Genomic DNA, 22,490 nt, shown 5'->3' with positions numbered 1-22,490 from the left:
ATTTATAAATGGGAGCGATTGACTCGACAAAGTGTGAAGTGATTACTTAAAGGGCAACATACCAAAATGATTGAATTTTGGTTACTTAAAGGGCAACTTACAAAAACGATTGACTCGACGCCATAAAAATTCATAAAATGATGTATCATTTTGGTTACCAAAAATGAATAACTACCATCTTGTTTCCTTCCCTTTCTTACTATGATTGAAAATTTCATGTATTTTTCAACTTTTATTAGCTATGTTATCATTTTCGATTTGCATATTTCAAAAAAAGCTTCATTTTTGTTCTAATATTTTACTGCTGCTTCGTATTAAAGACTGGTGTCAATGGGAAATGAGGAGGATAAGAAAATAGGATAACAATATTCTCATCTAATGAAGATTATTTATGGTACCAAAACATTTTCTTACACCACAAATTCTAAATGTCGTCTACTTATGGATTTTGGGGCCACAAAACAACTACAACACAACAATGGATGCCAATAAAGTTTTAAAATCTTCAGAATGATAGCCAGTTTCCTGCAATAGAAACATATAATAAGTTATAGATTAATAGTGAAATAAAGAATAGACTTTGATTAAATAATCATTTTTTCTGTTCTCATTAAGAACCAAACCTTTTGTCTTGTTCTACCTCTCTTATGCTTTAACAAACTTAAGTTTTAATCTTTTTTAGCCTTGCTAGAATATCTTTAGCAGTGGGCCTCTCCTCGGGCAAATCAGTTGTGCATTCTAGTGCTAGTTCCATGATTAATGTGAAGCAGCTCTCCTTAGCTTGAATATTATATTCAGCAGCATTCACTAAATCGATATCCACTATTTGTGCTATTGCTTTTGGGAATGATTCAAGCACCCATTTTCTCATTGTGAACTCTCCGACAAACATATCATCTGTTGGCTTCTTCTTGGTAAATGTTTCCATTAGCATAATCCCATAGCTATAAACATCTGCCATAGTTGATACTAATCCATTTGATCCATATTCTACAAAATTGGAACGTGTGATCAAATTAGTTAGCAAAATGTTAAATGATGATACATAAATAAGAACTAATAAGTAATACATGGTTACACCATTAGCATTTGAAGATACACAAGTAGACGATAGAAACCATTTACCTGGAGCCATATATCCAATGGTACCCAACGTCTTGGTAATTGAAATTCTTTGGTCTTCAGTGAAAAGCTTAGCAATGCCAAAGTCAACAACATGGGCAACCATATCTTCATCTAAAAGTACGTTGCTGGGCTTCAAATCACAATGGACAATCAAAGAGGGATATCCATGATGTAGATACTCTAGCGCAGATGCCACATCTATCATTATTTCCAATCTTTGAGCTAAATTTAGGAAATAGTTGCTCAAAGAAAGCCATTTGGTAAGGTTTCCATTAGGCATATATTCCAAAACTAAGGCTTTGAGATCAATGTTAGAGCAACTAGTAATTACCTTGACAAGATTTCTATGACGAATGTTGCAAAGTATTTGGCACTCATTATCAAAACTTTGGTTTGCACATTCCAAATCTAGATTGAAAACCTTAATAGCAGCAATCATTCCATCTGAAAATGTTCCCATGTACACTGAACCAATACTACCTTTGCCAATCAGATTCTCTTCACCAAATTTATTGGTAGCATTTAGAACTTCATAATATGAAACCCACTTGACTGTCACAGGGGAAGTAGACGGAGCTGTAAAAAGTGTATTCCTGCTATGACGTCTTATTAAATAGACCAAAGTAATGGCCAGAATCAATACTACGACAATTGATGGAAAAATAAACTTCAAAACTCTTGTTTTGCTTGATGTTCTAGCTGTATCATATTTGCATGGCTTGACCTTAAAATGAGATGCTCCACACAATTCCCTATTGCCCATGAAGAAATCTGACGTGAAGTTCTTAAAAGGCCCTCCATTTGGAATTTCACCAGTGAGTTCATTGAATGAAACATTGAAATACTCAAGGTACTTAAGTTTCTCCATTGACTTGGGGATTACACCATCGAGTTTGTTCTTGGATAAATCCAATATTTTCAATGAAATCAAATTATCAAACGATTCAGGAATAGGACCATGTAATAGATTGTTTGATAATGTTAGATTTCCCAAATTCTGAAGTTGTCCTATAGTGCTAGGAATATTACCTGAGAATCGATTTCCCGATAGATATAACCCTCGCATGCTCTTAAGGTTTCCAATTTCTGGAGCCAGTGACCCATTCAGCAAATTATCAGTTAAACTCAAAATCTGGATTTCCTTGTTAGTCCACATTGTGGATGGGATAGTGGAAGTCAATGAGTTGGAAAATAAATAAATTTGTCGTAAAGACGTAAGATTTCCTAAACACTTTGGCAACTGCTCAGAAAGTTGATTATTTCCCAAATCAAGATAATACAGATTTACCAAATTGCAAAGGTTGACAGATACAGACCCCTGTAGTTTATTGACACCGAGTATCAGCCTTTGCAATTTTTTTAATTGACCCAATGTGTCAGGAATTGTTCCTATCAATTCATTGCCTCCAATGTCCAACTCTATCAAGTTGCTCAAATTACCAATTTCATTCGGAATGATACCTTTAATACCACAATGATCGGCTCTAAAAATTTCAATGGATGTTGACAAATTACCCAAGGATTTTGGTAATATTCCATGGAAAGGATTGTCTCCAATCCCTATTAATTTCAACTTCTTACAATTTTGCAATGAACTAAGAAAATCCAATTCGAGCACCGAAGGATCTTTTGTCAAGTGATTAAAACCAAGACGCAGACTCTGCAGGTTATGTAAATTCCCAAGATTCATTGGTACTCGTCCACTGAAGGAGTTATATCCAAGTTCCAACTTAGTAAGCTTTGAAAAATTTGAAATAGAGGCAGGAATTTTCCCACTCAACTGATTGTCAGCAAGTAAGAGACGTTCGAGATTAGGAAGACCATTGGCAATGGACGATGGAAGATTGCCGGAGATATTATTTCCAGCAAGAGAAAGAACATGTAACATGGAGAGATTGAAGATGGATTCAGGTATTGGACCCTGAATATTGTTGTCGAAAATGGGCAATTGCTTCAAATTTGATAATCTGCCAATTGAATGCGGAATTGTACCTGTATTGTGGTATTTGTCAACACAAATTAACGAATACCAAAAGTACTAATGAGTTGTAGATAGGTACCTGTTAACATATTACTAGCCAAGAATAAATGTTGAAGTGCTAATGAGTTTCCGATTTCATATGGAATGCATCCTGTGAATACATTTTAGGATATTAAAAATTGAAATCACAAGTAAAATATTTAAAATTTCATATAAGCTAATAATACTGAAACTGCAAAGATTAATATAATCAAAATATAAAATTCAAATATATTATTAAAATACGAATGATACTAGAATGACAAATGTATAAATTAATTTAGCATTTTTAATTATTTAGTAAACAAGTTGCTGCACGCAATAGGAACAATATACGATAATAAAGAATAAACCTAAAACCATGTTAAGTTTTAAAATGTCTGTGAATTTAGAAAATCAATAATTAGTTGATCCACAATCAAATGCCGAATAATTGATCAAGGTCGACAAAGTGTTAACAACATGGAAAAGCATTTCATGTGAAAAATTGTAAAAGAAAAACTCTCACAATTTTTATAATGTTTTAATCAAAATACTCCAAAGTGCAAAGCTCATCTTTGTAGCTAATAGAGAAACACAAAATCATTAATCAGAACTAAAATTATATCCTAGGTCCTCAAACTACCAAATTAAAAAAATTAATCCGATTGAAAATAAAAAGATTATAAAATACTGGCTAAAAATTATAATGAGCCTAGCCGTTGGTGGTATCCGTATTCATCCCACATTGATTGGGTACATAGGATTTTATTTTGTATTACTAGTAATTATTAGGTGAATGCCATACATGCTAAAAAATATTTGTTAAAAGAGTGTAAAATGCCAAGGTGATAACCTAAAAGCACATCTAGGCATGAAAATGGACCTTGGTGTATAATCGCCATACTTTATGGATTTTATGCCTAGACCAATTAAGCTCGTAAAAGCATAAAGCTTGGTCTTGACACTTAGCCATGCGTTACACTTTTTTTTTCTTTTTTCTTTTTTCATATTGAACTAAATATATAAAATAAATGTAAGAGGTCTAGAAATGAACCCATGAAACCATAGCGTCTCAAATCTATATATACAAGTACTAATAGGTTTTCAATTTCATTTGGAAAATATTGTGTCAATGTGTCAATCCATTTCAACATATAGAATTTGATATATAAAATGTTCAATTAACATAGAATAGCTCTTACAAAAGAGAGGAACTACAAATTAATTTGAAGATGATGATTATGAAACAATAAAGTGATTGTTGCATGATATATTTATAATAATTTTTGAAAAATGCCATACGTGCTGAAAAACATTTGTCAAAAGTGAGTAAAATACCTAGGTAGTAGCCTAAAGTTCATTTAGATTTTCCATCAGCATAAAAATCTTTGTTATAGGTGAACATTTTGTTAGGTTTTATGTTGTAATTGGCAATTCTATGAAGAAAATTGACTAAATTTAACATATGTAAAAGTCAAGGAGTAAGGAGCAATATTGTATATTTGGATAAGGTAGCTTACGGTTCGAGATCGAGTTTGGAATAAGAAAGAAGAAATGTCGCATTTTCGCTTGTCTCTTGCTAAGACAATGCTCGAGCGATAAAAAGAATGAGTCTCGTTCGCTTGTCACTGTCGCTTTGCTTGAGCGATGGTATTATCCGGCCAATCCTAGTTTGCGATCTTGAAAAGTTTGACATGGCCTATAATACATAAATATCTCTAACTATAAATACCCAAACCTTGCACGATTTTCTAAGGTGGTTGTACATTGTGCCTCTCTTGCAAAATATATTCATAACATCCTCTGGTGATCCAAGAACACATTCACCCCAGGATTCAAATCATTCATTCTTGAGATCCAATAACCATAGATTGGGAAAAACATCAAAGTTCCAGAATCCAAAACACTCACTTCCTTTGTGCAATAAAGAATGTACTTTCTCAATTGGAATCTCAGAAGCTACTGAAGATTGAAGAAGGCTGGACTACAAGCGCATGAATAAGAACAAGAATTGGTGATTCTTGGGTATCCATTAGAAAGAAACAATTGTACAAGATCGAGAAGTTGGAGGAGACAACAATATCTTGGAGATTGCAGGAAGTAGATAGGAAAGTCTAGTGGAGTTGGCTAGACAACATTTAGCTGTAACATTCATTATCTATAGTAGAGGTAGCTAGCTTGGTCTCGGAGTTTTACACAATTGGGTTTCTCCATCAACAATATTGATGTTATTTATAGTTTCCATATTACAAACTGTGGTATTCAAATATAGGGAATTGGACTTGTAAGCTTAATTATCTAGAAACTATTAAAAAGTGATTTGTTGCTTTTATTAGGTTAATTTCACACGTAAGGTCAAACTAATTGGTAATCTAGAGAACTCACAAGTTTTATCCAGAAAATTTCATGTGGTATCAGTGTGTTCTAGAGTTTTCAAGTGTTATTAGAGCCTAATTACGTGTCCTGACCTATTTGTCTAGATGAGTAGTTCATTGTGTGTTCTGCCTCATCTTGATGGTTGTAAATATGCCTAATGAAAAGTTAGGATGAGATCATTTTTAAAATCAACGGATGAACGGATTTTGTTAAGTGTAGTTAGTGGTTGGACTACCTCGAGTACTCTGGTAGATAATGTAGTGACCCCACTCCCATTGCTAATTGGTCTAAAACGAACTTAGATGAATGTAATTGGAATAACAATGCCCTACACGCCCTGTTATGGCAATTCTCGCGAAAGAATTTAGGCAAGTATCCATGTGTGTGGTAGCCAAAGAGGTTTGGGATATTTTATAAACCACACATGAGGGATCACACGTTGTGAAAAACTCTATGTTGCAGATGTTGACCACTACATTTTAAGAGATTAGGATGAATGATGATGAAACTTTTGATGATTTCTATGCATGCCTCAATGACTTTATTAATTCCAGCTTCAACTAGGTGAGAGAATCCCCAAGCCTAAAATAGTTAGAATAATCTTTATACCCTTAACTGAGTTATTTAGACCTATATTTACAGCGATAGAGGAGTGTAAGGATTTAGATTCTATTAAGGTAGAAGAATTAGTTGGATCTCTCCAAACTTATGAGCTAACAATAGATAAACCTATTAAAGGTAAGTCTTTGGCATTGAAAGCTGTGCAGAGTAACTCGACGGAATCTTCTAATTCTGATTCATCGAATGATGAGGAGTTAGCCTACCTTGCTAAAAAAATTAGTAAAATGTTTAGAAAGAAGAAGAAGCTTGAAGAGAAGTATATAGGTGTTCCCAGTGAATCTAAGAAGTAGATCTAAATCTGTGAAATGTCACAAGTGTCATGGTTTTGGCCATATGAGGAATGAGTGCTCTACCAGCAATAGAAATCAGGATAAGGCTATGAATGCTACTCTTACTGATGATGAGTCTAGCTTGGATAATCAGAGTGAGAAGTCTACTCATGAGGAAAGTGGGAAATACGTTACCTTTACTGCTAGGACTAGGAGTAGATATGACAAGAGAAGTGAGAGAGAAGAAGACATAGATAATGGTGAGCAATCTAAAGAAGATTCTGAGAGTGAGGAAGATATCCGCAAGGCTTATGATAAAATGTATGAGGAGAGTCTTAAGATTCTTGCCACTAATAAAGTCTTAAATACAAAGGTCAAGGAGCTTAAATTGGAGAAAGAAAAGTTATTAAAGTGCATTCCAGAGTCTACCTCAACCCTGAATGAATTGAAATCAATGAATGAATCTTTAGATACTCATGTTAGGAATCTCACAAGTGAGCTTGAGAAGTCCTCTAGGAAAGTCAGTGGGTTGACTGCTAAAAATGAAACTTTAGAAATCCAGGTTAAGAACATTATGAGCGATCTAGAATATTTTAAGTCTCAACTTCTTGACTTTTGTAGTGGATCTCAAAAGTTAGATAATATTCTAGAAATGAGCAAGTTGGCTAGTAATAGGAGAGGTCTAGGTTTTAAAGAGAATATTGCTAGTACTTCAAAGACGACTTTTGTCCCTACTACTGACTGGCCTAAACATGTGCATAACCAAGAACCTAAAAATACGGGATTTGTAGGATAGAGGTCTACTAGACAATGTAGGACCTAGCGACCTAGGAATAGACGTCAGCGATCACACCACTTCGGTCCTGAGGTTATCCCTACATGCTTTCACTGTGGTAAGTTACAACACATATGCATAGGTGTCACCAAACCTTGAATAAATAGAGAAACAATAACTTTAATATGAATAAAAATCAGGAGTTTGTTGGTTAGATTGGATTCTTCACTGATCAAGTGAGTCAATTGACCAAGTTGGTGACACAGTTGTCTGTAATTGTTTTCCCACTAGGCAGATTTGGGTGAAATAGAGTGATCTAAAATATTCTGAAATAGACCACGATACTCTTAAAGGTAACAACGTCTCTTTACGTAACTGATTAGGTAATTCTGGTGCATGCTTGTGCTTTATCACTTGAGTCATTGATTGGTGCATGCATCTCATTTGTTTGTTTGCTTCTTTAGGTAGTAGTTTATTATATGTGCATTTTCGTTATGTTTGCATTAGCATGCAATCATTTTTTTTATTTGATGTGTGATTTTTTTTGTATGCTTAGAGCATTCATTGTTTTAAATATAAAAACACAAAAAATGAAAAGACACAAAAATTGGGAATGGAAATTTTTACTACAACATTGTATATAAAATTCTTGAACTTGTGTGTTGTAACATGGATGGGCTTAATTGATGAGCTATAATATATTTTCCATTACTTGCTTAGGATATTATGGAGTACTTAGTATAGGCGTCTTTATGTACCATTTGCACTGCACACACTATGATATTGTTAGTGGGACTCAACTACGTGTGTGAGATTTGGGATGATAGTTATCTGTTAGTAAGATAACTTTATGAATTAACCTTATTTATTAGACCTAAACTCGAGAATATGTCCTCATAATAAAAAGCTCAATATCTTATGTTCTTCTTCGAAGCCTATTTGACTCGAGCAATTAAGCCTGTGAGGTAGCTCAAAACCTGGTTCCTATGGTTAACTCACTTGGGTTAACGGCCTAAAACTCACTATAGGGGTCATCTTAGTCATTTAATGGAGAGGAACCCGCACTTAAGATGAAATAATATGATGAGCTTAAAAATATTAAACGATATGAAAAATTTATGTATGCTCGAAGTTAGAGGGAGAAAAGATCAATATATACAGACAAAATGAGCTTCATTTAAAGGTCTTAATGTGCTTACTTGATTTGAATTTCATAAGTAGGAAAATAAACTTATTGACAGTGATGTTTACCATGTCATTTCTCACAAAATTAAGGTTTGGAGTCCTGCTTACAAAGGATTAGTGACACTTTACACACATGGATCGCTTATACAATTTATTCCATTTTAACTTGAAATAAGTATGTGGTAAAGTTTACTAATCATCAATTATACTCGTGCATGTTATCAATTGCTAGTTTAAGTTGTTACATATTGGTTGCTCAAGTTGATTTTGCCATTGTTCTCTTTGTCATTTGTGACAAAAAAGGAGAGATAATACTATATGTAGGGGGAGAGAAAATTGAATTCATTGCATTTTATGTCTAGGGGTCGTTGGGGAGAGACATAGATATATTTTGATTATGTATAAAAAATATAGAGAGTCTACAGTAAGTGAGAGAATTTGTATTGCATTGCATTCCATATCATAATGCATAGCTATTTAAATTTTGATTTTTTGTAATATTAATATTTCGGTTGGTGTTTTGATTGACATTAATATCACATCTCAAACTAACATGTTTATTCATGATTGTGTGCTTCAATTGGTACATTCTTGTATCATGTGCTTTTACACTGAGTATCTATCTGAGCTTTTTATTTTAGGAAATAGGTATAACGAGGAATGCAAAAAACGGAGCTTGGGTTGGTTAATTTTGTTTTGTTTATTTCACTACATTCGCTTGATTGTATAGTTTTATCACAAAATGCTAAAGAAGGAGATTGCTAGGTTTTATGTTGTAATTGGTGATTCTTTTGAAGAAAAATGACTAAGTTGAACATGTGTAAAAGTCAAGAAGTTAAGAACAATATTGTACAGTTGGATAAAGTAGCTTAACGTTCAAGATCGAGTTTGGAACAAAGAAGAAGAAATGCCACATTTTCGCTCGCTTTAGCCAAGACAATGCTCAAGTGACAAAAATAGAATGCTTCTCGCTCACTTGTCGCTACGGCTTTGCTCAAGTGACATTATCCCTTCACTTGAGTGACATTATTTTTGACCAACCTTAGTTTGCGATTTTGGAAAGTTTTACACGGCCTATAATACCTAAACATCTCTAACTATAAATACTCAAGCCTTGCAGGATTTTCTAAGGTCGTTGTACATTGTGCCTTTCTTGGAAAACATATTCATAACATCCTCTGTTGATCCAAGAACACATTCATCCGAGGATTCAAATCATTTATTCTTTAGATCCTACAACCACAGATTGGGAAAAATCAAGGTCCCAGAATCCAAAACATCCACTTCCTTTGTGCAACAATGAAGGTACTTTCTTAGTTGGAACTTCAAAGGCTGCTAAAGATTGAGGAAGGTTGGACTACAAACGCAGGAATAAGAACAACAATTGGTCATTCTTGGGTATCTACTTGGAAGAAACAATTGTACAAGATCGAGAAGTTGGAGGAGACAGCAGTGTCTTGGAGATTATAGAAAATAGATCAAGAAGTCTAGTGGAGTTGGCTAGACAATATTTAACTGTAACATTCATTGTCCATAGTGGAGGTAACTTGTTTGATCGCGAAGTTTTTATCGAGTTGGGTTTATCCGTCAACAATATTGGTGTTATTCATTGTTTCCATATTACAAACTGTGGTATTCAAATATAGAGAATTGGACTTGTATGCTTAATCATCTAGAAACAATTAAAAAGCGATTTGTTGCTTTTAATAGGTTAATTTCGTACATAAGGTCAAACTAATCGGTAATCTAGAGAACTCACAAGTCTTATCTAGAAAATTTTTAGTATCATAGCATTCTAGGTTTTTTTCACATTTTAAATTTTTAGTTTTTGTAATTTAAATTGTATCCTACGTCCTCAAACTAAATAATTTAAGAAAAAATTCAATTAACATTGAAAAGATTAACGAGTACTAACTAAAATTTATAATGAGGCTGGCCCCGAGCATTATCCATCTTATCCCAATCATATTTGGTACTTTGGATTTGATGTAATTATATTGTATTTCCAATAATTATTTGGAAAATACCATGCATTTTGAATACATTTGTCAGCAGAGTGTAACATGCATAGGTGAAAACCTAAAGTTCATCAAATGTTAAATTAACAAAACTAGATCTTATGAAAGAGAGGAAGTACCAACTAATTTGAAATCGATGATTAAGTAACTATGAAGTTGTTGTTGCATGATATATTTCTAATAATTATTTGAAAAATGCCATTTATGATGAAAAACATTTGTCAAAAGAGTATAAAGTGACTAGGTGGTAGCATCATTTAGATTTTTTGTCAGCATAGATATCTTTGTTAAAGGCGACCATTTAAATTTAGAGTTTTCATAACTAAATTGCACCCTAGGTACTCAAACTAATAAATTAAAAAAATAAATTAAATTAATATTGAAAATATTAGCAAGTACTAACTAAACATTGTAATGAGGCTAGCCGCTAGTTGTATCCATCTTTATCCCAAGCATATTGGGTACTTTGGATTTGATGTAGTAACGTTGTATTTGTATCAGACGCAAGCCAAAAAAATTCTTCCAGATAAGAATGTTCTGATTTAGTATTATCACTTTGATTCTTCTTAAAAGATTTTTTAATTGTTTTTTTAGCATTCTGACTATCTTCTTCATTATGGGTATTAACTATTTGGAAATTACCATACATTTCAAAAACATTTGTCAAAAGAGTGTAAAATGCATAGTTGAAAACCTAAAGTTCATCAAATGTTATATTAACACACAAAATAATCTTATGAAAGGCATGATGTACCAAATAATTTGAAGTTGATTATTAAGTAACTATAAGTTATTGTTGTATGATATATTTTTACTAATTATTTGAAAAATGCCATAAATGCTGAAAAACGTGTCAAAAGAGTTGAAAATGTGAATGTGTAAGCTTAAAGTTAATTTAGATTTTCCATCTCTACGAAAATCCTTTTAAAAGGTGACTATTTTAAATTTAGAGTTTTCGTAATAAAACTGGACCCTAGGTCCTCAATCTAAGAAATTAAAAATAAAAAAGTAAATTCAAATAATATTTAAAATATTAGTGAGTACTAACTAAACAGTATAATGATTAGCAGTATACATCTTCATCTCAAGTATATTAGTTACTTTGGATTTGATGTAATTATGCTGTATTTCTAATATTTATTTGGAAAATGCTGTACATTTTGAAAAACATTTGTCAAAAGAGTATAAAATGAATATGTGGAAACCTAGGGTTCATTAGATGTCAAATTAACACAAAATAGATCTTATGAAAAATGACTAAGTGGTCGTGCAAAATTCATATAGATTTTCAATCCTCGTAAAAAAAATCTTTGTTATAGGTAACAGTTTTAACTTTAGAGTTTTCACGATTGAAATTTTATCCAGAAGAGAGTAAAATGCATAGGTAGAAACCTAATGTTCCTCAAATGTTAAATTAACACAAAATAGATCTTATGGAAGAGGGGGAGTACCAACTAATTTGAAGTTGATGATTAAGTAACTATGAAGTTATTGTCTCATAATATATTTCTAATAATTATTTGAAAAATGTCAAACATGCATAAAATTATTTGTCAAAAGATTGTTAAACAACTAAGAGATAGCCTAAAGTTCATATAGATTCCCAGCAGCATAAAAATCCTTGTTAAAGGTGACCATTTTAAATTTAAAATTTTCACAGCTGATAATGCATTCTAGGTCTTCAAACTGAGAAATTAAAAAAAAAATTAATTAATATTGAAAAGTTTAGCAAGTATAAGCATGTTGGGTACTTAGGATTTGATGTGATTATGATGTGTTTCTAATAATAATTTTTGGAAAATACCATACATTTCAATAAAATAAATAAATAAATAAAAATAAAAAAGAATTTTGAAAAGAGTGTAAAATGCATAGGCGGAAACCTTAAGTTCATTTAGATTTTTCACCGGCATAAAAATATTTGTTATACATGACAATTTTATAATTAAAGTTGTGGTATAAATCTTTGTCAAGACACTAAATAAACAAATTGAATTGTTCAATTAGTGTTTCAAAAAGAGCGTCTAAGCACGAAACTGAGCCTTGCCACCAACCACATTTTACGTTTTTATATGAAGGCCCATTTAGGCTCGTACAAGCTAGAACGTTAGCCTTGACGTCTTCTCAAGCTTTACGATTTTCAAACACTTGATTTAATATATATAATATAAGTTTAGGAGATGTAGTTACATACCACTCAAATTGTTGAACGCCAAACTTAGATTTTCAATTGCTGATAGGTTTCCAAGTTCATTTGGAATATTTCCTGTCAATCCATTTAGACATATAGATTTTAAAATATCAAATGTTAAATTAACACAAAATAGATCTAATGAAAGAGAAGAAGTGCCTACTAATTTGAATTCAATAATTAAGTACCCATGGAGTTACTGTTGCATGATGTATTTCTAATAAATGTTTGGAAGATGGCATAGATTTTGAAAAACTTTCGTGAAAAATAGTGTAAAATGCCTAGGTGGTTACCTGAAGTTCGTTTTGATTTTCCACCGGCATAAAAATCTTTTTGGTCTACGAAAATTTCAAATTTTGAATCTTGATATAAATCGTTATCATGAAATTAAATAAATAAATTGAAATAGATTTAATAAGTGTCTAAAAGGTGCATTTGGGCATGAAGTTGGCCCTATCACCTAGCCACACAGTATACTTTTGTATGCCTAGCCTGTTTAGACCGGTAGAACTCTGAAGCTTAACTTGGATGTCTAGTCATGTTTCATGCTTTCTAGGTACGTACCATTAAAACGATTGGGCCCCAAATCTAGTAATACAAGTGCTGATACTTTTCCAATTTCATTTTCCTTTTCAGTTCATTTAAATATATAGATTTTAAAATATCGAATGTTGAATTAACACAAAATATACCTAAGGAAAGACGAAGTACCAACAATCGATAATTAAGTACCCATGAAGTTATTGTTTCATAATGTATTTCTAATCATTATTTGGAAAATGCATACATGCTGAAAATTATTTGTCAAAAGTGCGTAAAATGCCTAGGTGGTAACCTAAAGTTCATTTAGACTTTCCATTAGCATTAAAATCTTTGTTATTTATGACAATTTTTTATTGGGACAACAAATAAATTAAATAAAGTTAATCAATATTCTAGGCACGAAGCAAGGCCTTGCCACCTAGTCCGTTTAGGCTCATAATAACTTGAAGCTTGGCTTTGATGTCTAGCTGCACTTTATGATTCTTATAACATTGAAATGTATCAAATAAGTTTACGAGATCTTGATACATATCACTGAAACTGTTGTGCCACAAATCTTAATATACGAGTGTTGATAGGTTTCCAATTTCATTTAGTATATTTCCTATCAATCAATTTAAAAAACGTGGGGATTTTAAAATATCAAATGCTAAAGTAACACAAAATAGATCTAATGAAAGAGAAGAAGTACCAACTACTTTTAATTTCGATAATTAAGAACTAGTTATTGTTACATGAGATATTTCTAATAATTATTTGGAAAATGCTATACATACAGAAGTATATTTTTAAAAAAAGTGTAAAATGTCTTGGTGGTCACATAAAGCTTATTTAGATTTTCTCGCACCATAAAAATCGTTGCAATCTATGACCATTTTAAATTTAGTGTTTTCGTAACTAAAATTTCCATCTCCTATGCCCTCAAACTAACGAATTAAAATTAAAAAAAAATCACTTCCAATTAATAATGAAAAGACTATAAAATACTGACTAATAAAATGTGGCTAGCCACTAGCAGTATCCATCTCAAATAAAAGTTGATTGGGTACGTTGGATTTGATGGTATTATAATACTTATTGGAAAATGCTATGCATTCTGGAACACATTTTTCAAAATGCACAATTCGAGGTTTTAGGGATTAGTATGCACATAACGTTTAGTGAAGCTATGTAAAGGGACATACTCCATGGCCATCAACACGCAGATCACCATGTCTATAAGAGATGTTTTATGATGTGAAGGGACGGCAATTCTTGTCAATTGTAAATTTTTTTGGAATACTTTATCTAGTGAAGTGGGAGATGTGTATATGAACAACACTTTAAACTTACCTGTCAAATTATTTTCTCCAAGATAGAGAAATTGAATCTTTGACAAGTTCCCGATTTCCATTGGAATGATTCCGACAAAATTATTGTCCGTCAGAGAAAGTAGTTTAAGATTCATGCAAGCTCCCAAGCTTGGAGGAATGTTGCCACTCATTTGATTAGATGAAATCCTTAGCCTCTCCAGCTTTGGGAGATTGAAGCAAATATCCATCGGTAGACTTCCTGTGAGACTGTTGTTTCCAAAATTAATTTCAATCAAAGAACTGAGGTTAAAAATCCTGTTAGGAATATTTCCTGTGAGTCCATTATGGGAGATATTTAACTTCAACAGATTTTCAAGAAATTCGAAAGTTGGTGGAATAGAACCAGTTAGCTCATTGTTCTGCATCTCTATTTCTTGAAGCTGGCTGAGTTTACCAATTTCATTAGGGATAAACCCATGGAAATTATTATTGCTAATAATTAAGGATCTCAAAAAAGAGAGTTGACCAATTTCTTTAGCAATAGTACCTCCTAGACCCATATCTGCTAAATTCAAGCCCCTAACTCTTTGATGTCTCCTGCCACAGGTAACGCCAATCCAACTGCAAAATGAGGTTCCTTGTGACCAATTTTTTGCCAAGATTTTTTTTGGATCAGAAGTTATCTGAGATTTAAAAGTTAGAAGAGCATACTCATCAGTGGAGCTATTTAGAGATGTAACAATGGTAATAAGTAAGTAGACAATTGCCAGCAACATAAATATGGCATTCTTTCCCATGGCTAATTTGAAATGCATAAAGATAATTGGGAGGGGGCTGGTAATGACGAGTTTGATAAATGTTTAAGTGTGTGTGTATATATATAAAATGAAAGGTGTATGAGGTAATTTATGGTTAACGTGTTGGTTGGGGTATCTCAAGGGTGTGCTGCTCATCACATCATTATGAACTTCACTTTTCAAAAAATAAAACAAACTATATGCTTGACTATGAAATTTTTTTTTCCATTGGATGTTCAGATTTGTCTGTATTTTTTATTGTGGAAATTGTGGAAGTTATTCGACAAATGAAGGTTTCATTCTTCTAGTAATCCAAAGGAAATAATTAGCTTTTGGAGACTTCATTTTCTACTCCCCCATTTTCTAGTATGGCCTGAATTTCCGCTTAAAAAAGATTTTTTATCATTTATTTTTTTATTATATAGCCAGAAGACAGGTTTTTGATGTCTCTAAGAACACTGAATTTAAATTAATTAGCTCAATGCTTGTAAATTCATTATTAAAACTGCTAAATATCTCTGTTAAGATATTTTACAACTTTTGGCCTATATTAGTGAAGTTGAACGTGCATTGCACTTTATTTTGAAATACGTTAAGTGTTGTAAAAGTAATATTTGATACCAATTTGTTGAGAGAATTTGATGAGTTTCAAATAAATAAAAGAAAATAAAATTTAGGATAGAAATTTAAGAGTAGAAAATTATACTCTCAAAACTCAACTTTTATGATTTTTTTTTTATTTTTTTTTTTGTGATGATGAAATACTACAAATGAGCAACCTTTTTATACTACATTTGGTACATAGGAATTAACTGCTAATAATGAATTTAAAAACCTATTAAAATTTCTTGGTACATGAATGAACATAAATTTATCTTTCATAACTCGAGATTTATGTAGATCCATATTCATCAAATCAAGATTCAATGAATCTACATTAATGTGAATGTTAATTAATTGAGATTTACTCACACGAAATTCATACATGATAAGGATTTTATAGTATTTATTACAGATTGAAAAACAAAGAGTAAGGTAGTATTGAAATAAATGAATTGTAGTCGGTTGAAATCATCCAAAAAATTATTATCCTTGATGTGGTAATCTATGGTTAACGTGTTGTTTGGGGTTTTACCACAAGGGAGTGGTGTGTTGCTCATCACAGCAATATGAACTTCACTTTTTCCAAAAATAAAACAAACTTTGCTTGACTATGAAACTCCATTGGATGTTAAAAATTTTCCTTTTCTTTTGGTGTGGAAATTGTGGAAATTTTTCCACAAATGGAGGTGTCATCCTCAAATAATGCAAAATAATAATAATAATAATAATAATAATAATAATAATAATAATAATAATAATAATAATAATAATAATTAAAAAGATTAAAAATAAAAATTGGAGACTTCATTGTCATTCAATACTCCCCCATTTTCTTGTAGAATGCAGAGATTTTTTTAAGAAAATAAAAATTGATCAAAGTGTGCATAATTTGAAGGTGTAAATCTTAGTCAATCTTTTGAAATACGGGTTGAATTTCCATTTCCTGAAGATTTTTTATTTTTTTGATATCCAAAAGAATGGTTTTTGTGGTACTAAGAACACTTAATTTAAATTATTTACGTCGATGCTTATAAATTCATTATTAGAAGTGCTTAATATCTCTTATATGGTATTTTTCAACTTTTGGTCTGTACTGGTCAAAGTTGAACGTGCATTGCACTTTTTTTGTAATACTTTAAGTGTTGTAAAAATAATATTTGATATCAATTTGTTGGGAGAATTCGATGAGTCTCAAACGAATTAAAAAACTAAAATTTAGGATAGAAATTTAAGAGTAGAAAATTGTACTCCCAAAACTCAACTTTTATGATTTAATTTTTCTGCGATGAAGAAATACGACAACTGAGCAACCTTTTTAAACTACATTTGCTACATAGGAATTAATTGCTAATAATGAATTTAAAATGGTATTGAAATTTCTAGATACATGAATAGGAATAAATTTATCTATAATAACTCTTAATTTATGTAGGCCAAGATTTATCAAATCAAGATTCAATGAATCTAGATTAATGTTAGTGTTAATTAACCATAATTACAAACACGAAATTCGTACATGGTAAGGTTTTTGTAATATTTATTACATATTGAAAAACGAAAAGTAAGGTGATACTAAAATAAATGAATTGTGGTAGGTTAAAATCGTTCAAAAAATTATTCTCGCTTGATGTGGAAATTTATAGTTAACGTGTTGGTTGGGGTTTTATCTCAAGGGAGTGGGCCTCATCACACCATTATGAACTTCTCTTTTTCCAAAGTAAAACAACTTTGTTTGAATATGAAAGTGGAAAAATTATTCCATTGCATATTGAGTTTTTTCCTCAACGTTTATTGTGGAAATTGAGAATGTTTTCCCACAAATGGAGGTTTCATCTTCAAATAATACAAAAAAAAAAAAAAATAGTAATAATAATAATAATAAATTTTTGAAGGCTTCATTGTCCATCAATACTCTCCCATTTTCTAGTAGAATTCAGAGATTTTCTTAAGGCAATAAAAATAGGTTAAAGTGTGCTTAATTTAAAAGTGTGAATCTTAGTCAATCTTATGAAATATGGACTGAATTTTCGTTTCAAGAAGATATTTTTATTTTTATTTTATTTTTTTGATATCCAGAAGAAATGGACTGGTTGGAAAATTAGTTAAAAGTCCGTATTTCAACAAACGCTGAATGGTTGGCGGTCAACAAACGATATTTAAATTGTCTTCTTTGACGAGGAATGGTTGGCGGTCAAAGAAAGATATTTAAATTGTCTTCTTTGACGCAAAGTGGTCGGCGGTCAAAGAACGATATTTAAATGGTCTTCTTTGAACAGTGTCAATTCATTATTGACTTCACTTTTTTCAAGAATAAAACAAGCCCAACCCTATCCAAGTGCTTCAATATTACTCAATTTTTCTTCGAAGGGAATTTAGTGAAATCGGTTATGCTTTATGCTCAAACATGATGGGGTTTCCTCGATATTCAGCTCATTCAAACGATCTTTAGCTGGTTAATTTGTCTAACAATTCCTTTTTATAAATCAAACCAGACTATTGTCCGAGTAGACACTTTCTAGTCGATCCAATTTGAAACATTACTCACTATAAAGATGTTACAAAAAAATTATTATTTTAAATAAATTTTATTTTACCATTGTATGGTGAATTTTGTGTATTCAAATATAGAAATTGCTACAAATTATATTTTGAAACATACAAGCGAATATTAATCTTCCCGTAATTGAAAAACTACAAAAATCCTCTTATTATTGATCTGATGAGGGGCCACGTGAGATAAATCCTGAACTTTGAGAATTTATTGAAAATTTGATTTGATGAGAACTTGGCTTGTTCAGCACTTGGATTTCGGGGTTTGATCTTAGACTTAAATTCGAACTGATTTCAAGAAGATTTCGATCTTTTCGGACTTCCTTGATTTGAATGAGATTTTGATATTCTTGGTGATCGCCGGACTGAGGTTTGAGGAGATTTCTTCTCTTCCTCCGGTTGTGGAATTTCTTCCACATTTTGTGATTTTTCCTCTATACTTTCACTTTTCCCAATTTTATGGACCATTGGTCTTATTTATATGGGAAAATTCGAAACCAATTTTGGTAATCACTCAATTATCTTTAATTGAAAGGAGTAATCGAGTAACTATAATTTTATTTATTTATTTATTTTTATAAAAAGTGACATGGGCCTCTGGATTTCATGGACCTTAGTAGACTTTGATTTAATTGGGCTTATTATTTAAATTGGCCCAATCCATTATTCTTTTCTTTCTTTTTTTTATATGTGTACAAATGCTGTCTCAAGATTTATTTATTTATTATGAAATAAATAAATTAATAAATCTTGATTTTTTATTTTTGTTAATTCAATTTAGAATTTGATTTGATCTCAAACTCATCATTAGCAAATTGATACAAATGGAAAATTTGAGAATAAAAAACGGATTTGATTTAGAATAAAATTATTGTCCTTTAAGTTCGAGAACAGAGAATTTTTTTATTTTACATGACTGTTATTTGATTATTTATTTATTTAATTTTTATACACCCATAACTAATTTGATTTTAAACAGGCTTTCTATGTTTTATGGTAAATTGGACTTGAGCGAGATCTGACATCCACCTATTTATATGCATAAATTATGAGATTTTGAAACAAGTAGGTTAAATTTACAAACAAAGGTAAAAAAAGGTTGGATAACCCTTGTGGTACATAAGGGTTGGTGCATAAGGGTGTCCTTCCCTTCACATGAGGAGGGCCCACCTGAATATATTTATTTGGATGGGCCCCCCTCATGTGAGGGGGAGGACACCCTTATGTACCAACCCTTATGTACCCATTGACCAACCCAAAAAGGTTTCTACTCTCTATATTATTATTATTATTAATTTTTTTAAAAATATTCGTGGTATCCGACGATGGAAGCCAAACAATTGGAATTAACCAATTCTAATTGGTTTCTTTGGTTAGCAAATTGTTTGGCAGAAACCAAATTGTTTCTTTTTCTTTTTCATTTTTTTTGTCTTTTCTTTTATTTTCCCTTTTTTTTTCGTTTTCTGTTTCGCGCTTTTTTTTTCAGGAACTCAATTTTTTGAAGCAAGTCAAAGATTTTGAGGTTTTCTTTGTGTAGAGTTTAAATTTTCATGCTACAATTATTTTTGGAGCTCAGGAAATATTTGCTCATCAAAATTTCAAACCTTTCCATGTAATCGAAGATCAAAGACTGTCACCTTTCACCATCCAAGACACTTCATGTTGGGGACCAAGAATCTACTTTTTCGACCATCTAAGGCAATTTGTGTTGCGGACCAATGATTGACTCCTTTGATCGTCCAAAGCACTTTGTATTGGAGACCAGGGACTGGCTTCTTTAACTATCCAAGGCACTTTGTGTTGGGGACCAAGGACCGACTTTTTTCGACCATGCAAGGTACTTTTTTTAGGATCAAGGATCGACTCCTTCGATTGTCCAAGGCACTTTGTGTTGATGACCAAGGATAGACTCCTTCGACCGTCCAAGACACTTTGTGTTGAAGACCAAGGACCGGCTCGTTTGACCGTTCAAAGCATTTTGTGTTGATGACTAAGGACCGACCTCTTTGACCGTCCAAGGCACTTTGTGTTGAGGAATAGAGATCGGCTCCTTTGATCATCCAAGGCACTTTGTGTTGAGGACCAATGATCGACTTCTTTGACCATCCAAGGCACTTTATGTTGAAGCCATTTACGTATTTGGGAGACTCTTAATTTTAGATGATAAACGAATTTAAAAGATTTACTGCCCATTTTTTTGCTAATTTTCTCTCTCTCTCTTTTTAAAGGAATGACTGGAACAAGCTATGATGATAGAGTGTATTTTGACATACATGAAATCGTTGAGCTTAAAAATCGAGGCAAAAGTTACCTGCGTTTCAAAGATGATGATGTGAAGTACCATGCTCAGCCTGACATACGAGGTGAACTTAAACTTAGCATCCAAAAGCCAAAGACAGATCCTTCTTCTGACCTCCTGGAGCCTTTGTTGGAGTTGCATATGCCCATCATTAGTGAATGTCATGAGAATTTAGACACTGCTAAATAAACAGTTCTAACAGTCATCTCTCTTTTTTGTATCTTTCGCCTCATCATTCCCAAAGCATGGAGTGTATTCCAGTGGCTGTAATTTGTGAAATGATTGATAATAAAGAAATACAGTGGGGAAGTGTGCTCATCAGTCGTGGAGAGATTTCTTTTCTTCCAAAGTTTTAGGAGTGGTGGGTCCAAAAACTCTTATTCAAGGAGAATTTTCGCGAGTTAGCTCCTGTAGTCTGCTCTATTACAAGAGATTATCATCGTCCAATTTCTATCTGCAGAGCTCTTTGTGAGGTTTGGTGTTCAAAAGTCAATACTTTTGTGACTACCAGTGGTGAAATTGGCATTTCTCTTTGGAATATCCGTGAGATAAGTGGACTTTTAGTCATTGGTCATTACTATGAAGAAGTAGTCCCAAGCCTTTCAGAGTTGACAGAACACCTTCCCAAGTCTTGTCTGTCCCTTTTTAATTGATTGCTAATGCGACTGAATCTGGTTATGCCAGTCATGAAGATTGGATTAATTTTTGGTTTCATGAGAATGGCTATGCCCAGAATTCTCAAAATAATAAGAATGCTATGAATTTAAACCCATTCAAGATGTATCATCAAAAAGAAATATGGAGGCCTGTGGTTATAGACAAGCAAAGAGATATTCTCATAAGGATCGAAGGCATTGGAGTAATTTGTCAATATCTTTGTCTTTGGAAGAAGAAAAGAAATTAGAAATTCGCAACTTATCTTTCCTTGTGGCTTTGTTGTTTCGTTCTTCTATCTGGGGACAAATGCATAAGAGTTGGAATTTTTAAAGCGTCTTCTATGATGGCAGGCACGTACACTTATAGCTTAGTTCATCCCATATTAGCAAGCATTTATAGAGGACTTACATGAACGTCAAACTATTAGTCGAACCCAGACCTTGGCTCGATTTCATATTCATTTCGTGGACATTTTCTTTACGCTTGGGTTGCAACTTATTTTGTCTTGAGTATTTATGCTCATATGTACAAGAGTTATTCTCATCATATCATCTGAAGATATGGTGGCATTTTGAATGCTTTCTAGTCATGGGAAAATAATGCCATGATTGTCGAGACCTTATTCGTGGAATGATGGATGTTAATGACTTTTCTTGGAATCTATTTCCCCATTGTCTCATCCCGGTCTATAGATACCTCAAAATTTATGACGAGCATTCGATTTGGATTCGTTTCCTATCATTGAGGAAACTCTCATTTCATTCTTAAGTATAAAATTCTCACAGATTTGCAAGACAACTTGGTTTTAGGCAAAAACTTCCTGGTTTACCAAAAAAGTTGAATATTGCTCCCAATGCAAGTGACATGTGTCGCATTTGGTTGTCTTTAACTCAGACGATAAGTGGATCCAAATTTCATATTCCAGAATATGTGAAGAATACACTTCAAAACGTTGATGTTGAGTACAGGTTTGGTGAAATTTTCAAGCGTTGCCAATCCTGATAAGGTTCAAGTGCAGGTTTTATCTTTTAGTAAGAGTTCTTGATCTAATTTCGAACAGGGTCATAGCCAAGGGGTTAAAGCCTCCAAATATCATTCTTGAAGAGACTTCTTGAAAGAGAGAACAAAAATTTTGAAATGAAAGAGGTATTAAGAAAATTAAAATTATAGTTCCTTCAACAAAGCTT

The 22,490-nt window shown here is 32.3% G+C and overlaps 2 protein-coding genes across 2 annotated transcripts; both read right to left on the bottom strand.

Annotated features, from left to right (window-relative positions):
- Window positions 1-465: 465 nt before the first annotated feature.
- Window positions 466-4,029, bottom strand: LOC111373763 (receptor kinase-like protein Xa21). The gene is made up of 5 exons (XM_022996326.1): window positions 4,011-4,029; window positions 3,186-3,257; window positions 1,126-3,117; window positions 689-990; window positions 466-525 (listed from the first exon to the last, which is right to left on the bottom strand). Exons 1-5 carry the CDS (start codon window positions 4,027-4,029, stop codon window positions 466-468), a joined length of 2,445 nt encoding a protein of 814 aa, XP_022852094.1.
- A 10,208-nt stretch (window positions 4,030-14,237) lies between these two features.
- Window positions 14,238-15,194, bottom strand: LOC111373762 (probable LRR receptor-like serine/threonine-protein kinase At3g47570). The gene is made up of 2 exons (XM_022996325.1): window positions 14,438-15,194; window positions 14,238-14,320 (listed from the first exon to the last, which is right to left on the bottom strand). Exons 1-2 carry the CDS (start codon window positions 15,192-15,194, stop codon window positions 14,238-14,240), a joined length of 840 nt encoding a protein of 279 aa, XP_022852093.1.
- Window positions 15,195-22,490: the final 7,296 nt, after the last annotated feature.

The sequence above is a fragment of the Olea europaea genome, unplaced genomic scaffold, assembly GCF_002742605.1.
Source record: "Olea europaea var. sylvestris unplaced genomic scaffold, O_europaea_v1 scaffold116, whole genome shotgun sequence".
NCBI classification, from domain to species: Eukaryota; Viridiplantae; Streptophyta; class Magnoliopsida; order Lamiales; family Oleaceae; genus Olea; species Olea europaea.
Note: the sequence above shows the minus strand (reverse complement) of the source record. Positions and strands in the feature narration are given on the sequence as shown.